Source organism: Erythranthe guttata, chromosome 5, assembly GCF_056151865.1.
Source record: "Erythranthe guttata isolate IM_541 chromosome 5, IM_541, whole genome shotgun sequence".
Classification (NCBI taxonomy): domain Eukaryota; kingdom Viridiplantae; phylum Streptophyta; class Magnoliopsida; order Lamiales; family Phrymaceae; genus Erythranthe; species Erythranthe guttata.
This window is the reverse complement of record NC_142537.1, coordinates 328,798-344,229: the sequence shown is the minus strand read 5'-3', so window position 1 is coordinate 344,229 and position 15,432 is coordinate 328,798. Positions and strand designations below refer to the sequence as shown.

The following is a 15,432-nucleotide window of genomic DNA, read 5'->3' as shown; positions in this document are numbered from 1 at the left end:
AAGTTTTGGGCTAAGTGTTTGTTTGGGCCCCATCGTTTAGTGGGCCCACATCCTAGAATTGTTTACTAGAAAAGGACACGTGTACGACTAGATTACCTGGACAAAATAGTTAGCAGCAGCCAGACTGTTTCATAATTCCACCCATAAAGAAAAAAACATTTATTAGAATAAACATAAATAAACAATAATTCTTCGTAACCAAAATGAATTGAAAAAATAGAAAAAAGGACCAAAATGAATTGGAAAAATAGGAAAGGGACTTGGTTGAAAATAGAATTGGATATGCTTTTATACAATAGATATATCTACAGCCGCTGATAGACATATTTTGTTCTAGGATCAACAATAACGCCCTTGCCTCCGTTCACTTCTAAATCATGCCTGCACCAATTTTAATGATTTTTCCATCATGAAAATTGTTGGGATAAAATATGATTGATTAATTAAAACTAATGGAAACTTACTGAAACACGAAATCCGGAATAGTCAGTTGTTCACGAGGGACATATTTGAATAGCTGCAGAAGGCGATCGACATAGACAACCTTCTTCCAAACCTGATAATCAATCAGTTTTTCGATTTCTTTAGCTTCTTCGCAGAAAAAGGGAAAAAAATTGGAAAATCGTAAAATTTAGATGAAATGAGGCATACCACATTATCTATAAATAACTGCATTGCAAATATTGCAGCTTTCAGACCAAACGTTGGATGGAGAACATATATTGCCTACACCATAAAAGCAAATTTCAATAAACGAGAACTAAGAGAGTGTGTGTGTGTGTGTGTGTGCGCGCGTGTATATACATAAGAGCCTCTAAAAGCGAGAAATGAGAATAGACGTACATGAAGATTACGCTGGTGTTTCCGACCAAGTATTTGTTCGACTCTTTTCATCCACCCCATATCTGGTTGTCTGTTGAATCACAAGTATTTAGAAGTCAGCCAAACTCAAGAATTTTGCTTCTCGTTATATACCTTAACAACCTCGATAGATCGAGGACTGAGGAGTCGTACTCTAAAAAGGGTAAATTACAAAAACTACCCTCGAGCTTTTTAATAATTAACAAAAAGAACTAGTTACGTTTGTAAATGACAAGTAACCCCTTCACATTTGTTTTAATTTTGCAAATTTCTCATACTAACAGAAATAAGAAATACTTTAAAGATATACAATATACTGTCAAGGAGAAAATACGCACATCTGCAATGATGCTGCCGAATGGAGATAAACTATTGAGTAAGGCTTCTGTATCAAGGGCTCAAACTCCTGAAAAAAAATACTTAAATGATAATTATCCACCTCAGTAAGGGCCAAACAAGCAGCTGGAAAGGCCATCGTAGTTAACCATTTAACATGATCCATAAACCCATGGAAGTACTGAATTTATAACTGAAAACGGCAATAATTATTCACCTTCACAACGTATAGCACAAACCGCTCTAGGTCAAGACATCTGAGGAGAAAATGTGCTCCAACCACCACCATTACTGGACGACCTTCACTGTCCACCCCACCTCGGTAGCTGAAATAAAGACAAGAGTATGCGTTACGATTCTGAACTTCATACAGTTAGGCCTCGTACGATCAAATAATCAAATGAAAATCCAATTGTTTTGTTGGACCATAGAAGGTCCAATAAAAAAGCTCCCTAACAAGCAAGATAAGACACGATAACATAATATTTCCGGGTCAACCTGGGAAATTATTGTGTTTACCAAACATCAAACAAAGTCCAATTATTTAGTATATCACAAACTATCAAGTTCAAGCAGCTTACACAATTTTCATTTCAGCGATGTCGGAAAGATTAAGTGAATTTGCTTTAGCAAGATATCTAGAATGGATGGAATATTCTTCAGCAGCGGATAAAGGAGGACTGCCAAGGTCACCATATCCAAACATTTTAGCAACATTCCAACCATTTCGTGCCTGAGCAGTTTTCTCCCATTGTTCTCTACGTCTCTCATCTGGATCTTTGATCAAGGACATAAAAGCAGGATCTAGATATGAATCCAAGTATGACGAGTTCCTATTTAAAAATAAATAAAAAATAAATAAATGCCTACATTCCATGAGTCCATAATGCCAAAAAAATCTAAGAAAGAAAACCACCCACATTAGTTATTTTACCAGACAAGAAAGACAACCATATGCTCGTAAGGAAGTACTCTGGTAACTGAAAGCGGTTTATCTACTGCCATGTGACCTCATTTTTTGAATATCTTTTAGACCGTAAAGCAACTTAGTTTAGGTCAAAACCCTAAAGCATCAATTGGATAATTGCATATACAAAAGGTCAGGGAAAAGTATTTGAGTCACTAACCGTCTTGCCGATGCAACGTCGCTCACTGAAAGATCAGTAGAGGTTTGGGGAGCTCTAGGAATATTCTTCTTCAAATTGGGTAAAGGCTTTATTCTGATTTTACGTTCATCTATGACTGTCTCGCCATTTTCATCTCCAACATCAGCCGGAAGTTTTGAAATAGCTACCTCCTCCTCAAGTTTATCCCGTGGAAAGTAAAGCGGAAGCAATCTACAATAGGAAATATTAATGACAAATTGAAGAGCAAAAAAATCTATTCGTAACAAAAAGTACATTTCATCAGTTAGACAGGACACGCAGATTGCTAGATTAACTAGATAGTACACTTCCAGTTAACACACCTTTTATATATCTCTGTATCCGTTGTTGTTGTAGTGCAAAATACGACTGCATGTATTTTATCCTTCTGTTTCTCAAGAAATCGTCTCACAGTTCCTAACCAAATAACATAAATCCGAATTTCAAGGCAAGGAATGGAGGAAGGAAACAGAATAGTGAAGCATGTTCAAAAACGTGAAATATATGAAGAAATTCATAAAATATAACTTATAGATCATGAATGAAATCTACGTAAAAAAATGCACCTCGACTTCTTATTTAGATACAAAACACACACCAACAGACAAAACATGGTAAGGAAATTGCTTACTTATTGCCACGTGCGCAGCTGGTTCTCGTGGATAATTTTTGGCTTCTGTATATATACAACCCATGGCAATGCTGCATTCACATTAATAAAGAACTCAATCCCAGTATTTTAAGAATAATCCATGACACAAGGAAGAATAAATAACTGGATTCAATGCCTGATTATTGAACCACCTCTGCAATCCATTTTCAATGAGAAGTTCAAGGCAAGATCTGTAGCAATGACTAAGAGCATTCTCTGCAGCCGTATGATATTTTACAGCATACTTAGGACCAACAGTATGAACAACCCTCCTGCAAATTACAAGAAACTTCCATATTGAGTAAAATTAGTTATTAAATATAAGTTTGCAATGTCTACACTAAAAAATTACAGAGACCCTGAAATAATTTTATTCAAATCTATAAAGAGGCGTTATTGCCATCTTTGATCATTAATTTATTGGAAATATTTCGAAACATGACAGGTGGTTCAGTAAGCTAATTAATACAGAGTTAAATACATGAATTTAAAAAATATTCCAAATAAATACAACAAAAGATTGTAACAAACTGATTAGAACTAAAAACAGCATAAAGTCTAGTCGAACGATTTTGGCATAGTCACCTTGCTGGAAGGTCATAACCCTTGGTAACTTTTGCCATCCCTGTTCGGCAGCCACCCTGTAAGCGTTAAACATCCATAGTTACGTGCAAGTAATAAAGGTGTAACATTTCAGGATAAAGTTCTTCATGAGAATGTAATCTTCAGAATCTAACAGAAGTAGTTGCATGTTTTTTTATACCAAAATCCATATAACTGGTTAGACCATTCATAGAGCACATTGTGGATGAACGATTTAATTATGAGTACGTAGTTATATTACCAATGTAGAACATTCTTCTGCAAGACCAGGGCCTGCGGCAGCATGCAAACCAGGGCTACTGTGTGCTTCATCTAAGTTCTGCCAACCAAACAAATAATATTTAATTTTTCGGAAAAAATGCAGCCACTTCTGGTTAGGCAGGGAATACGCTACTTAGATTAAGTATCATAGAAATGCAGAGAAAATCACTACACCGTACAAGCCCAACATTAACATCATAAGAAAAGCCAACAGTCAACAAATCAGTTATCTCATCACTTCTCACGAAGATAAGTATGCAAATAAGAAAGCCAGAACCATCATGCGATTACATTTCCTGTAGATAAAAGCAATACTCTCCATAACAATAAACGAACTACGCACCTCGTTTGTTGAATTTACTACAGCATCCACCTCAAGATTCCACGGGTCTCCCCTCCAAAGATATATCTTCGAGTTAATTTCGTGATCAATGGGAAACCGAGACACCATCCCATTTCCACTATTCTCTCCATCAGATGCAGGTGTTAAAGGGTCCGGAAAATACGGATTCTGGAAAGCCGAATCATCATTCTCGTACGAGTATCTAAACTCCGAATCACTCCAACGTGGCACTTGATCAAGAGTCACAGCAGAATACCCACTATCTGTTGGTAATCCACCTCGATTAGTGGTTGCAGCCCCAGACGCATACATCATAATTAAGGACCCCTAATCAAATCTTCACCCCCTTCACCTTCTCTCTAACATTAAACCCACCTCCTTTATTAGCTATTACCAACTGGCTCAACTCTGAAGGAAAAATATTGAAACCTCAATTTCAACAATGCCCAACACAATGTTGCTAACTTAAATCCCCTGATGCAAAAGAAAAATAATAATATCAAAGTGTTGATGAAGTGAACTATTTTTTTTTTCCGGTGAACTTTGAATCAAACGAAACGTCACATATGTCAAACAAAATCGAAATATCTCATAGAATTGAAGAGTCAATCAGAATCATCTGAGCTTCAGAAGCGCTCGCATCGCTTCCAGACTGGCCGCAATCAAATCATTCCAGAATTATCACAAATTCAAAATTTATCTCGTTGCAAACAAATTAACGTCAGAAAATTAAAAAAAATACAAGTATAGAAAGCAAAAGGAGGACATGAATTCTTCATATTTACGCTCAAATACTCATCCATGAATCCCTAAAAAATCAAAATACCTTCAAAATCGTGATAACTGGAGCGCCTTCTGAGATTTGAGAAGATGGAATCTGGGGAAGATATTCGATGGTGTCCAGCGTCTGGGTCTGCGGTGGAATTTCTGATTTGTTTTTTTTTTTTTTTATCTGATCGTAATTTGTCAGATTTTGTTTTTATTGTCCAAATGCCCCTTGAATTTCAAATTTATTTTATTTACAACCCATTAAAAAAATTTAATTATATAATGATTTCTTCAATCATTGGTACATCGTACATGTAAGACTGTGATTGGTGCTAAAGCACAACTTAAGAGGAACACTTGATTTATTTAGTAGTACTACTTACGTATTAATTAAAACAATGATTATTTAATTTTAAAGTCAATTTCAAACATAAATTGGTTATTACATAACCAAATTGAGACTATACTCAAACAATTAGTCAAAATGGCGCCAATATTTCACAATTAAACTGCCATTCATCTGTTTTATCAATCAGCAAAATGCCCATTAGATCTCAAAATAAGGTTGGGTCATAATTCACAGTTAGAAAACCTACGATTTGTCGCTGTAATTTCGACAAAGAGAGTCATTTCGACTAAGCATTCGAGACTGTTTACACCTCATGAAAAAGTAACCAAATATTATAAAAAAAAATTAAACAAAAAAAATTAATACAACTCCGGTCATTATTTTCAGTCTTCGAGCATAGCCTTGGCAGCATCAACTAAAAGGAGGCGTAGGTCGTGAGATGCTCGTGCAAGAACGGTATATTCTTCTTTGTCTTTAGAATCCACATCAGCTCCATGTCTTATAAGGAGGAGAGCTACCTGCAAACTCAGTAGAGTTAGGATTCATAGCAGCAAATTTCTGATACTATGAACTCACTGAGTTAATCATATCTTCCCTTTAAGCCCAAAATAATTTTCGAGAGCAACTTATTTATTTATTATTTTTATAAAAAATATTACATCGTAAAACTTCCCACAAAATTTACCTCTTTGTTATCACATATTACTGCAGTCATAAGAGGGGTTTGCCCTGCTTTATCAACATCATCAACTTCTGCTCCTTCCTCGATCAAGAATTCGCACAATTCTGCGTTCCCAGTGCTTGCTGCACGGTGCAATGGGGTGCAACCAACCTGCATAAAGTGTCATTGAGCAGCCATTGAACAATCATAGATTCCGAAATGTACTTAAAAATAATTCAATGTCATCAAATAAAATGACATGAATAGCAAAAAGAAGTTACGAGCCTTGTCCTTGACATTGAGCTTTGCACCGTGTGAAACCAAAATTTCAGCTAGTTTCAGCCGACCTTTGCTAGCAGCATAATGAAGAGCTGTGCGGCCACCATCGTTTTTCAAATTTACATCAGCTCCTGTTCAAAATGAATTTCTAACTTCTTGATTAGAGATCGTTCACAAATATGTCAATAACAGCACGGAGTTATTGCAGAATCAATACAAAACATGTGGTTGTTGACATTAAAAGGGAGATCTCATGGGATTGGGGCAACTCTCTATACATAACATATGCTTAGATCATAAGAACAAGCTTTAAACAATAAATGAAGAATCCAAAGTGGAGATGGAAAATCAAGATGGTTTTCAATGTGCCTTCGCCTAATTTAATTTCTAAAGAAAAGTGGATTTCTATAAAATATTATTAAAAAAAATCCTTGCGCTTCGTTTTATCCAAGAGGCAAGACCATTTGATTCTTCAAATGCATTTATGAACGTTCAAGGAAGTAAGATTCTAACATCGATAAGGAAAAATATAAACGAAGAAACAAACTGCAGCATCTACAAGTAAGACAGATATAAGTATTCTCATGCGTTTCTTGAATCTTTCCTCTTAATCATCCATGTCCATTTTGCCTTAATATGTCATAAAAGAAAAAAAAAACTCTTCACGTGGAAATGCTTCTTCAAGAACAACAGTAATTCCACAGAAAATATTACACACACTGACCTCTATTAAGTAAAATCTTCACAATCTCAAGATTGCCACTGCTTGCAGCAGAGTGCAGAGGTGACCATCCCTCTTCATCAGAACTGTTTACGACTGATGGGCTTGCAGCTGATAGTATTTCCACCAGCTAGTCCATCCACAAATAAAAGCCCCACATAAAAAAGGAAACGAAGTTATCTACATGTAGTTGAACTAAATGAAAAACGAACACACAACAACATAAAGCTGAAACAGCTAATGGCAATTACTGACATTAGGATCAATAACACGTTGTTTCTAAAACAATTCCCGATTGCTGTCTCCGAAGTGGCATTAGACATTACGCAACACCAATTCCCAATTGTTGCATCTAAAGAATTTTAGCAATGTGTTTCTAAACTATCCAACCAAATATTTTAATGCCACGTAATTGAAATGTTTGCCCTAAATCCCAAGCCATCTTCTAAGCCACCAAACACTGAAAAAATTAAATAATAATAAACCAGAGCCTTCGTGTGGTTTTTAGCTAACAGTTACTTAAGGAAATTGCTAACAATCAGGGCATATTATTTCAAATTAGGTTTCAACGAAACAGATGTACTACATCCGAATTCTTCACCGAGAGGTCAATAGCTAGTAAGTAAAAAATTACAGAGAGAAATTTTACATAATTGAATCGGCAATTTTTTACAGTAATACACCAACAATGAAAATTAAAATTTAATACGATCAAATTGCTAAAAAATTCACTGAGAAGCAAATCTGAACTATGACTCGAACCTCGGTCCGGGAGGAGGAGACGGCGACGTGGATTAGAGAACGGCCGTCTTCGTTGCGGAGGGAGCTGGCTTTGAGGAGTTGCTCCTCGGAGAGCGATTCGAAAACCGATGAATCGCCGGACTCCGCCGCCGTGAATAGGTCCTTTTCTTTGATTGCTCTAGCTGGTTCGCCGTCGATTTCCATGTCTACGGCTACTGCCGATGGTTCGAGGACTACTGTGTGTTGTGTGTTTTTCCTTGGTGGGGGTTTTTACCTTTTCAGTCGCGAAGGTGTTGGATTATATGTAATTTACCTATAAAACCTTTTATATTTAATAAAATTAAAATATAGTGTAATGGATAGTATAGTCTTTTACTTGGTTAATATTTCAATAAAATAATAATATTTAATAAAGAACTTTTATTTAAGCAGCGCGTTTTAATTAGTAGTAGTAGCATGCCAAACATATTAAACGAAGCTTAATTGTATAATTTTCATACCAACAAAAAAAAAAAAAAAAAAACAAAGCATATTCCAATAAATATTCACAGTAAAATAAGTAAAGAATACAAATTTCGAATCAACAAGAACAAACAAGTGAATCTCAAAGGGGTGACCTGGGAACACAAGTGCAACGTCGAATTTCTTATTCAATCCACTTGTGCTCACAGTTTCACTCCTACGAGATTGCCATTGTTACTTGAAAATTGAAATCGATCACAAAGTGGTTGCAGTTTGTGTTTCCATTCTTTCCAATTTATAGTACTTGGTTTGAGAAATAAAATATAAAATAAAGAAAAAGAAAAAAGGATAAGGTCATTATGTTGTCATTCTATCGACATAATTTTAGAAGATTTTGTCATTCAGAAAGTCACGGATATTTGTACAATATGGTTTAGTTACCAGTTTCCCTAGTCATGTGATTTCAAGTTATTACATAGAATCTTCAATAATGTTTGATTCAATACCCAACAGGATTAATTATTTTAATCTTATTCTAATAAAATTTGCACAGGTTTAATTTGATATCCAATAAAATAATTGGGCTTTAAGAGTAAAGGGCCTTTGTAATAAGAGATATTGCACCAATAAATTTGTATGACACAGGCCCAGTAGAAATAACTAAGCATTTTACAAAGACAGGCCCAATTCGTTTTGAACTTTAATTTTTCTTTGGGTAAATTATGACTACCCCTGAAGTAAGATCAAATTACGAGAAAACCCCTTATGTTTGGATAATTGCAACCTCACCCCTCAATTATTAGTCTTCTTACACGTCCCACCCATATAGTGTCAGAATCATCTAGATTAAGTGGAATGTTATCTAGTTTGTATTCGTTTAGTGCAAAAATGTAGTCTTTGATGTACCACAATCTGACATTTACAAGCCAAAAGACAAATTTTATGATCATCTTGTTTCAAAATATGGTGTTGGAATGGGGTAAAACAGGTACAAACTGGAGAATATCCCACATAATCTAGAAGATTTCACTAAATTTGACACCGCAAGAATAGACGTGTAAGAAGATTCATAGTTGATGGTGGTTGTAATTACCCAAGCATGAATATTTCTTTTCGTAATTTGAGCTTACTACTGGGACCCTAATTGATATCCAAAAACATAAGTGGGCAACAAAGTAAAGGGCTTCTGTAAAAAGGGCTATTCCACCAATAAATTTGTACGACACAGGCCCATTAAAAATAACTAAGCATTTTACAAAGACAGGCCCAATTCATTTTGCATTTCAAATTTTCTTTTAATCTCAAGTATTTTTATTTTTTCAATAATATAAATACAGCCTACAATATAATACAAGTTGAGGCAACCAACCAACTAGACGCGCTTTCGAACAACTAACCAGCCGACACCATTAACTACCGAGTCTGAAATAATTAAAGCGTCCGCGCGCGTGTGTTTGTGGGTCTAATAAATTCAAAACAGGACTTTCTCCCAATCGCGTGCCAAACACGTATTTAACTGATTTGATCCCCTTCTATTTATCCGTTGACATTTCTTTTCCATTTTTCTCCACACAAAATCAGCTCCTTCAACTAAAAATTTCTTCTTTTTTCTGCAACTTTTTTTTTTTCTTAAACAAACAAACAAAAAATGGATTTCTTAGCTAATCTCTCCAAGAAAGACGAAGATCACAAGAAAACGAAGCCCGTTTCGCAGGATCCGAACACCACCGGCCACAACCGGAAGCCCTCCAAATCCGATCTCATCCACAGCGCCAAGGTGGTTACCGACGCCGCCCAGTCCCACTTCCGCCGCGATCCGGAGAAGTACGACAAGGGTCAACTCGCCGGCGCCACCGCTGACCTCCTCAGCGCCGCCTCCGACTTAGGCAAGCTAAACGATACTGACGGCATCGGAAAGTATGTCGACAAGGCCGAGGGCTACCTCCGCCACTACAGCAGTTCCCACTCCCCCGCCCACCCCGGTAAGACCGGCGACCACCAAACCACCAGCTCCGGCGGCGGCGGTAAGAAGCCCTCTCACGGCGACGGTGGAGATCACTACAGTGACGGCGGTAAGAAGCCCTCTCACGGCGGCGAAGGCCTTGGCTCAGGTGATTTCCTGAAAATGGCTGGTAATTTCTTGAAGAAATAGGCCATATATATATATATATATATATATATATATATATATATATATATATATATATATATATATATATATATATGATTTCTTGAAGAAAATGGCAGTGTGTAATGTTTGAGTTTCGATTTACTAAATTCGTGTTAATTAAACTAGATCCCTTAATTGTAATCCATAATATCATTTGTTTCGTTTAGCTTGTTTCGAATTTATAACTTAACTTAATTAATTTGTAAGTTGATTATCTCACTGCATTTACAATTTACACACAAATTTGTTCTTAATCAAAGAAAGTATATATATATATATATATATATATTCAATGGTGGATAATATATATTCAAAAGCATAAGCATGTTGGTGGAATTTTTCCGGTTAATTTGATTTTATTGGCTTTCTCTTTCGCTTTGAGCTCCTCGTTTCTTCGATTCTCCTCTGCTTGTGCCCGAGCTCCGCCCGCTACTTCTTCGATTCTTTTCGTCTTTTCGCGATGACTCTGCACAGCTTTCGCTCTCCTCTTCTTCAATTTATTCTGCAAAAAAAAAAAAGTAATCTTGATTGTGAAATTATGAATTAAGTTTTTATTTATAGTACTGCTTGGAATTTAGATTAAATAACCTCGATATTTTCGATTTCACGATCGACATTTTTCTTCTTCTTGATCTCCCAATTTTCGACCGTGGCCTTCATTCTCTCGTCGCGGTGGCTCTGCACAGCTTTTGCAAATGTCTTTTCCAATTTAGCCTGTAATAATTTTATTTTTTTTGATTTCTTATATATATAGATATATATATTCTTGATATATAATATTTCATTTGAAAATCGAAAATTAACCTTTGTGTTTTCTAGTTTGTGATCTGCCTTTTTCTTCTTTTTCATCTCCCAGTTATCGATTATAGCTATCAGCCGCAAATGCCTGTAAAATTTCTTCCATATTGGCACATTAATACATTAATATTGAAAACTAATTACGGTTAATCTTTGTTACCGTTCTTGAATGCTCGCCATTTCTTCTTTTTCCCAAGCATCTGCCATAGAAATTTCAGGTCCAGTTTTTGCAATTTCGCTTTCGACCATGTACAGATGCTTATCTGCAAAAGTTGAAGGCCTTTTCATAGGCGGGGCCCGCTCGTCCGCCTTCTCGACCGCTGCATTATTATTATTACTATTTCCGGATTTATTGCTATCGGTTTCATCACTATCGGAAGAAGAAGAACTTGTACTGTCCTTGATGGATGGTTCTGGTGCGGACCCCACTGCATTCTGATCGGGCATCTCTTCACTCGCTCGCGCTTCGATTTCATGATTCTCAAAACTTTTTCTCGGAGTTTCATCTGAGATAATTAATTAATTAGTATATATATGTTTTTATTCATTGATGCAAAAGTGAAAAAGTAAAAAAAAATTAAACTTACCTGATAACACTCCTTTATGGAGTTGAGGTAAAATCCAAGAAACTTCAGTTTTGGTCCTTGTTTCGTTCAAGGGCTTATCAGGGCCGTTGATTTTTTTGTTTTGATCCAACGGTTCTGATTCGTCGAGCGAATGAATGGCATAACCAGCTGCTGCAACTGCTGCAGGGTAATCTTCATCACTGGATTCATAATCCCAACTCATTTTTTTCCTCTTTTTTCGTTTTCGAGATTTTACCTTGTTTTGTCAATGCTTTTGTATTCGAATGGTTTCGGGATTATTCGTAGGATAAGCATCGGAAGAAGGATAACTTTATCAGGTTTACAATTGGCTATGAACTTGGTTTTGGAGACAAGCAAGCAATCTAGAATATTCTTTTGCAGCAATTACTGCTTTTGCATCTTTTTAAAAAAAATAACCTGAATAGAAAGCATACTTTTCTTCTTCTTGTTGTTCACTTTTTATTGCTATAATTATATTTATTAAAGTTTAATAATTATAATTTATTAGAAAAATATATAAAACTTGTAATTAAGCACAAGCTGGGGCTTTAAAGCCTTTCAAAGTGGCGAAAACTATCGAATCGGGCCCCACTTTAATAGGCGATACAGAATCGACTAGCTGTGGATTCATCGCGGGTATATCGAAAGATTCCGTAAGCTTCAACGGGGTTCCGTTTAGCAGTAAAACATCACTTAGAATATTTCCATCTTTAGGGGTAAGATGGTATTCTTCTCTCTGATTTAAATTTGTGTATTCTTGATTGTACAAGTTGGTCTCATCCACTACTGATACTTCAAAGGTTGTTGAGTTTGACATGTTGATCATAAGTAGTGAAATGCCAGCCTGGTAAATTAAATTAAAACAGCAAGAAAAACCAACCTTGATTATAAATTAATTAATGTTTGTTTATGCCTGCTAATTTGATTAATTGAGTAATAATGTATATTATGTATGTTTTTGCTGCTTACTGATTTCTTTGAGCAATGAGAATATACTCTCAAGTAGGGGGAGCCTTTGTGGGAGGTGAAAAGGACGTTTTTGCCCATCAACCGATGCCATAAGAGTGCTCTGTAAAACTTAGACGGATCGGAATTAGCAATTTCTTGAAAATACAGATTTTTTTTTCGAAATCGAAAAACTAATTCCAACTCTGTTCTGGAAAAAAAAATTGGAAATTGGAAATTCTAAAAATCGGATTTTTTAATCGAAATCGTCGGAATTCGGATAATTCCAACTTTTTAGTCACCTAAAATACAAAATACACAATATCGATATTATAAGTGTAAAATTTGGAAAAATAGGAATGTTCGAAAATTGAAATCGGAATCACATATTTTATTCCAATCCCAGTCCAAATATTTTCGAAAAAAAATCGGGACGAAAAATATTGTTCCAAAATTGGAAAATTTCGGATCGGAATCGGCGGAAATTGGAAATCCCGTTCCAATTTCCACCCGTAAACATAACTCACTTAAACAAATTTGTACTTAAAATGGATAATACTAACCCATAGTAATCTGGATTAGGGATGAATGTGGTTGTGTTGAGCAAACCATAGTTTCCTCCAACTAATGCTTGTCTGCAGAAAACCTTATGGTTGAATGCTGATGTCATCCCCAACTGATCCAAGTACCTATTTCATTATTATTCCATAATTTAAAAAAAAATTAAAAAATAATAATAAAAACTTAAAAAAATTGAATTTTTGTAATAAAAGGGTAAAAAGAAAAACCAGAAGCCATCAACAAAGGCATGTGAAACATCTTTGCCACCACTATTGTAGGCCCCACCAGCTTCCCCAACCCATGCTCTTGACCATGGTCCATACATCTTTATACTGCTTGAAATATCTTTATACACCTCAGCTATTTGATCAAGAAAATTTGGATCTTGAATCTTGTTTATTAGTGTTGGATCCACACCTAAAACACACACACACATACACACACACAACTTATGACAAACATTCTTGAAAATCCAGTTTATTATAGTGTGTGTGTTCAAAGTATTACCTGCACCAAGGTTGTAAATATGGTGAGTCAAACCATCAACGACATTTGGTCCGGAAACCCGAAGAAAAGTGTCGAACCATTGCTTATCGTAAAAACCGGCCGGTCCTAAAATCTTCGGTTGTGTATTAGGGTTAGGGTACAATTCTTGAACTAGTTTCTTTAGCACAATCATATCTTTTCCATATTGCTCTGCCTCTATTCTTGCAGCTACTCCACTTCCACATAGCTCATTTCCTATACGAAAAAATCGACATTATTTTTTAAAATTGAAAATAATACATATACATATAATGAAAGGGTTGGATATGATATTACCAAGTTCATATGAATCAATCTTGTACCCTTTAGAGGCAGTGTACTTCATGAAATCGTGCGCGTTTTGTGGGTCCCATTTGCCTACCATAAGTGAATCGTTGGAGTTGAGCTTCTTCCTTCCCATTAGTGCATTCAATCCAAATGTTATTTTAGCCCTGCAAAAATAAAAAAAAATAATTAATCAATCACGAAATATAATCTATCCGATCACGGATAAAACTAAAAAAAGGAATGTACCCCGTTTGGTTGAAGAATTTGTTCATGACATCCCATCTCTCCATTTCAAGACAGCCTTTCGAAAATCCAAACAGGGCATTGTCTCTTCTTTTGAAATGAGGGCATTTCGGGAATGATTTTCCGACTTTGTACAGAACTTGATCCTGCAACGAACCCCCGATTCTGATCCGCAGAGAGCCGAATGCTGATTCAAAACAAGCCATTTTCTCATCGTAAATTAACTTAAAAACAAACTTAACATGAAACAACAATTTCACAATATTACAACACACACAAAAAAAAAAAAAAAAAAAAAAAAACAACCACCTTTGACAGCATTTTCAAGAATCTTGTTTCCGAAATCCTGCAACACAAGAAGATCAACAGATTTGTTCTATACATACATATTCTTACACACATCCACACGTATATACGTGTGTGATTATGTGTAAATCAAACGAACTTACGAGATTAGGAATGCCGGCATTTCCCCATGGGCACTGATTGTAGTTGCATTTAGTTTGAGGCCACCAATCCAAAGTAGCACATATGAAATTCTCATCAGTGCTAGCAATGGGGGCCGCCCCCTTCACTGCCACCTTCACTTCTTCTGCATAACAAAAACAAACAACTGACAGAAGAATTGAGAAAATCACAGCCCTTGATTCCATCTTCTTTTAATGTTTAAAGAAACATTCTGTAGGAATGTATAATTGATCCTGATCGTTGTAAAAAAGTGTTCTTTAATTATTAACTAAAATAAATAAAGTTGAATAAAGGGTTCACATTTATAATGCATGTGCTTCACTTTTTATATGTTGCCAATTATGACACACTTCACGATCTGAAACCCACACCAAACACTTATTGCTTTTGTCACTGGCTTGTGTTGTGTAACAGCTTTTTGGGCTATTTATTTTGCATACGTTGTTACTTAGGCTAAATTACGAAAAGCACCCCAAGGTAAAGTATTATTACGAAAATTCCGCTCATGTTTGTGTAATTACGAAAATCCACCTATGACCAGTGTTTGACCGCTAAAAATCACGAAAATGTGTTTGTCTGTTTACCCTTTGTTATTTGAAACAAATAGAGGGTAAATTACGAGAACCTCCTGAGGTGAGGTCTAATTACGAAAATACCCCTCATAT

The 15,432-nt window shown here is 35.8% G+C and overlaps 5 protein-coding genes across 6 annotated transcripts; 1 reads left to right on the top strand and 4 right to left on the bottom strand.

The window, feature by feature from the left end:
• Nucleotides 1-144: 144 nt before the first annotated feature.
• On the bottom strand, nucleotides 145-5,185 carry LOC105974774 (uncharacterized). 2 transcript variants are annotated; one of them, XM_012999923.2, is made up of 15 exons: nucleotides 5,028-5,185; nucleotides 4,202-4,675; nucleotides 3,839-3,916; nucleotides 3,580-3,635; nucleotides 3,147-3,266; nucleotides 2,974-3,044; nucleotides 2,666-2,759; nucleotides 2,325-2,534; nucleotides 1,779-2,030; nucleotides 1,415-1,523; nucleotides 1,200-1,267; nucleotides 844-913; nucleotides 652-726; nucleotides 465-556; nucleotides 145-381 (listed from the first exon to the last, which is right to left on the bottom strand). In XM_012999923.2, exons 2-15 carry the CDS (start codon nucleotides 4,514-4,516, stop codon nucleotides 306-308), a joined length of 1,686 nt encoding a protein of 561 aa, XP_012855377.1. In that variant the 5' UTR covers nucleotides 4,517-4,675; nucleotides 5,028-5,185; the 3' UTR covers nucleotides 145-305. The 2 variants fall into 2 exon arrangements, with proteins under 2 accessions (XP_012855377.1, XP_012855378.1); XM_012999924.2 differs by having other exon boundaries at nucleotides 4,202-4,609; nucleotides 5,028-5,155.
• Nucleotides 5,186-5,492: 307 nt separating this feature from the next.
• On the bottom strand, nucleotides 5,493-8,037 carry LOC105974812 (Ankyrin repeat family protein). The gene is made up of 5 exons (XM_012999971.2): nucleotides 7,742-8,037; nucleotides 6,983-7,109; nucleotides 6,265-6,389; nucleotides 6,004-6,150; nucleotides 5,493-5,836 (listed from the first exon to the last, which is right to left on the bottom strand). Exons 1-5 carry the CDS (start codon nucleotides 7,922-7,924, stop codon nucleotides 5,702-5,704), a joined length of 717 nt encoding a protein of 238 aa, XP_012855425.1. The 5' UTR covers nucleotides 7,925-8,037; the 3' UTR covers nucleotides 5,493-5,701.
• Nucleotides 8,038-9,705: 1,668 nt separating this feature from the next.
• On the top strand, nucleotides 9,706-10,401 carry LOC105974710 (nodulin-related protein 2). Its single transcript, XM_012999847.2, has one exon. The coding sequence runs from the start codon at nucleotides 9,831-9,833 to the stop codon at nucleotides 10,332-10,334; it is 504 nt and encodes a 167-aa protein (XP_012855301.1). The 5' UTR covers nucleotides 9,706-9,830; the 3' UTR covers nucleotides 10,335-10,401.
• Nucleotides 10,402-10,505: 104 nt separating this feature from the next.
• LOC105974709 (uncharacterized) lies at nucleotides 10,506-12,120 on the bottom strand. Its single transcript, XM_012999846.2, has 5 exons — nucleotides 11,738-12,120; nucleotides 11,311-11,656; nucleotides 11,157-11,238; nucleotides 10,941-11,066; nucleotides 10,506-10,854 (listed from the first exon to the last, which is right to left on the bottom strand). Exons 1-5 carry the CDS (start codon nucleotides 11,937-11,939, stop codon nucleotides 10,663-10,665), a joined length of 948 nt encoding a protein of 315 aa, XP_012855300.1. The 5' UTR covers nucleotides 11,940-12,120; the 3' UTR covers nucleotides 10,506-10,662.
• Nucleotides 12,096-15,167, bottom strand: LOC105974584 (heparanase-like protein 2). The gene is made up of 9 exons (XM_088818360.1): nucleotides 14,749-15,167; nucleotides 14,609-14,645; nucleotides 14,303-14,486; nucleotides 14,066-14,220; nucleotides 13,751-13,984; nucleotides 13,471-13,660; nucleotides 13,246-13,371; nucleotides 12,707-12,806; nucleotides 12,096-12,581 (listed from the first exon to the last, which is right to left on the bottom strand). The coding sequence occupies exons 1-9, from the start codon at nucleotides 14,950-14,952 to the stop codon at nucleotides 12,267-12,269; spliced, it is 1,545 nt and encodes a 514-aa protein (XP_088674486.1). The 5' UTR covers nucleotides 14,953-15,167; the 3' UTR covers nucleotides 12,096-12,266.
• Between the last annotated feature and the right edge of the window lie 265 nt (nucleotides 15,168-15,432).

Bases quoted from the DNA above. Each gene is read 5' to 3' on its own strand.
- LOC105974584 (XM_088818360.1), bottom strand. From the start codon at position 14,952: ATGGAATCAAGGGCTGTGATTTTCTCAATTCTTCTGTCAGTTGTTTGT. The intron at 13,372-13,470 runs GTTTTTCTTTTT...ATAATGAAATAG, and splicing joins GCCTTTGTTGATGGCTTCTG to GTACTTGGATCAGTTGGGGA. The intron at 12,582-12,706 runs GTAAGCAGCAAA...TTAATTTACCAG, and splicing joins CTCATTGCTCAAAGAAATCA to GCTGGCATTTCACTACTTAT.
- LOC105974710 (XM_012999847.2), top strand. From the start codon at position 9,831: ATGGATTTCTTAGCTAATCTCTCCAAGAAAGACGAAGATCACAAGAAA.
- LOC105974774 (XM_012999923.2), bottom strand. From the start codon at position 4,516: ATGATGTATGCGTCTGGGGCTGCAACCACTAATCGAGGTGGATTACCA. The intron at 3,267-3,579 runs GTGACTATGCCA...TGTAATTTGCAG, and splicing joins GGTTATGACCTTCCAGCAAG to GAGGGTTGTTCATACTGTTG. The intron at 727-843 runs GTACGTCTATTC...TTTATGGTGTAG, and splicing joins AACACCAGCGTAATCTTCAT to GCAATATATGTTCTCCATCC.
- LOC105974709 (XM_012999846.2), bottom strand. From the start codon at position 11,939: ATGAGTTGGGATTATGAATCCAGTGATGAAGATTACCCTGCAGCAGTT. The intron at 11,657-11,737 runs GTAAGTTTAATT...TAATTATCTCAG, and splicing joins CCATAAAGGAGTGTTATCAG to ATGAAACTCCGAGAAAAAGT. The intron at 11,067-11,156 runs GTTAATTTTCGA...AAATTATTACAG, and splicing joins ACAAACTAGAAAACACAAAG to GCTAAATTGGAAAAGACATT.
- LOC105974812 (XM_012999971.2), bottom strand. From the start codon at position 7,924: ATGGAAATCGACGGCGAACCAGCTAGAGCAATCAAAGAAAAGGACCTA. The intron at 6,151-6,264 runs GCTCGTAACTTC...CACTTTATGCAG, and splicing joins AGCTCAATGTCAAGGACAAG to GTTGGTTGCACCCCATTGCA. The intron at 5,837-6,003 runs GTAAATTTTGTG...CTGAGTTTGCAG, and splicing joins TAATATGTGATAACAAAGAG to GTAGCTCTCCTCCTTATAAG.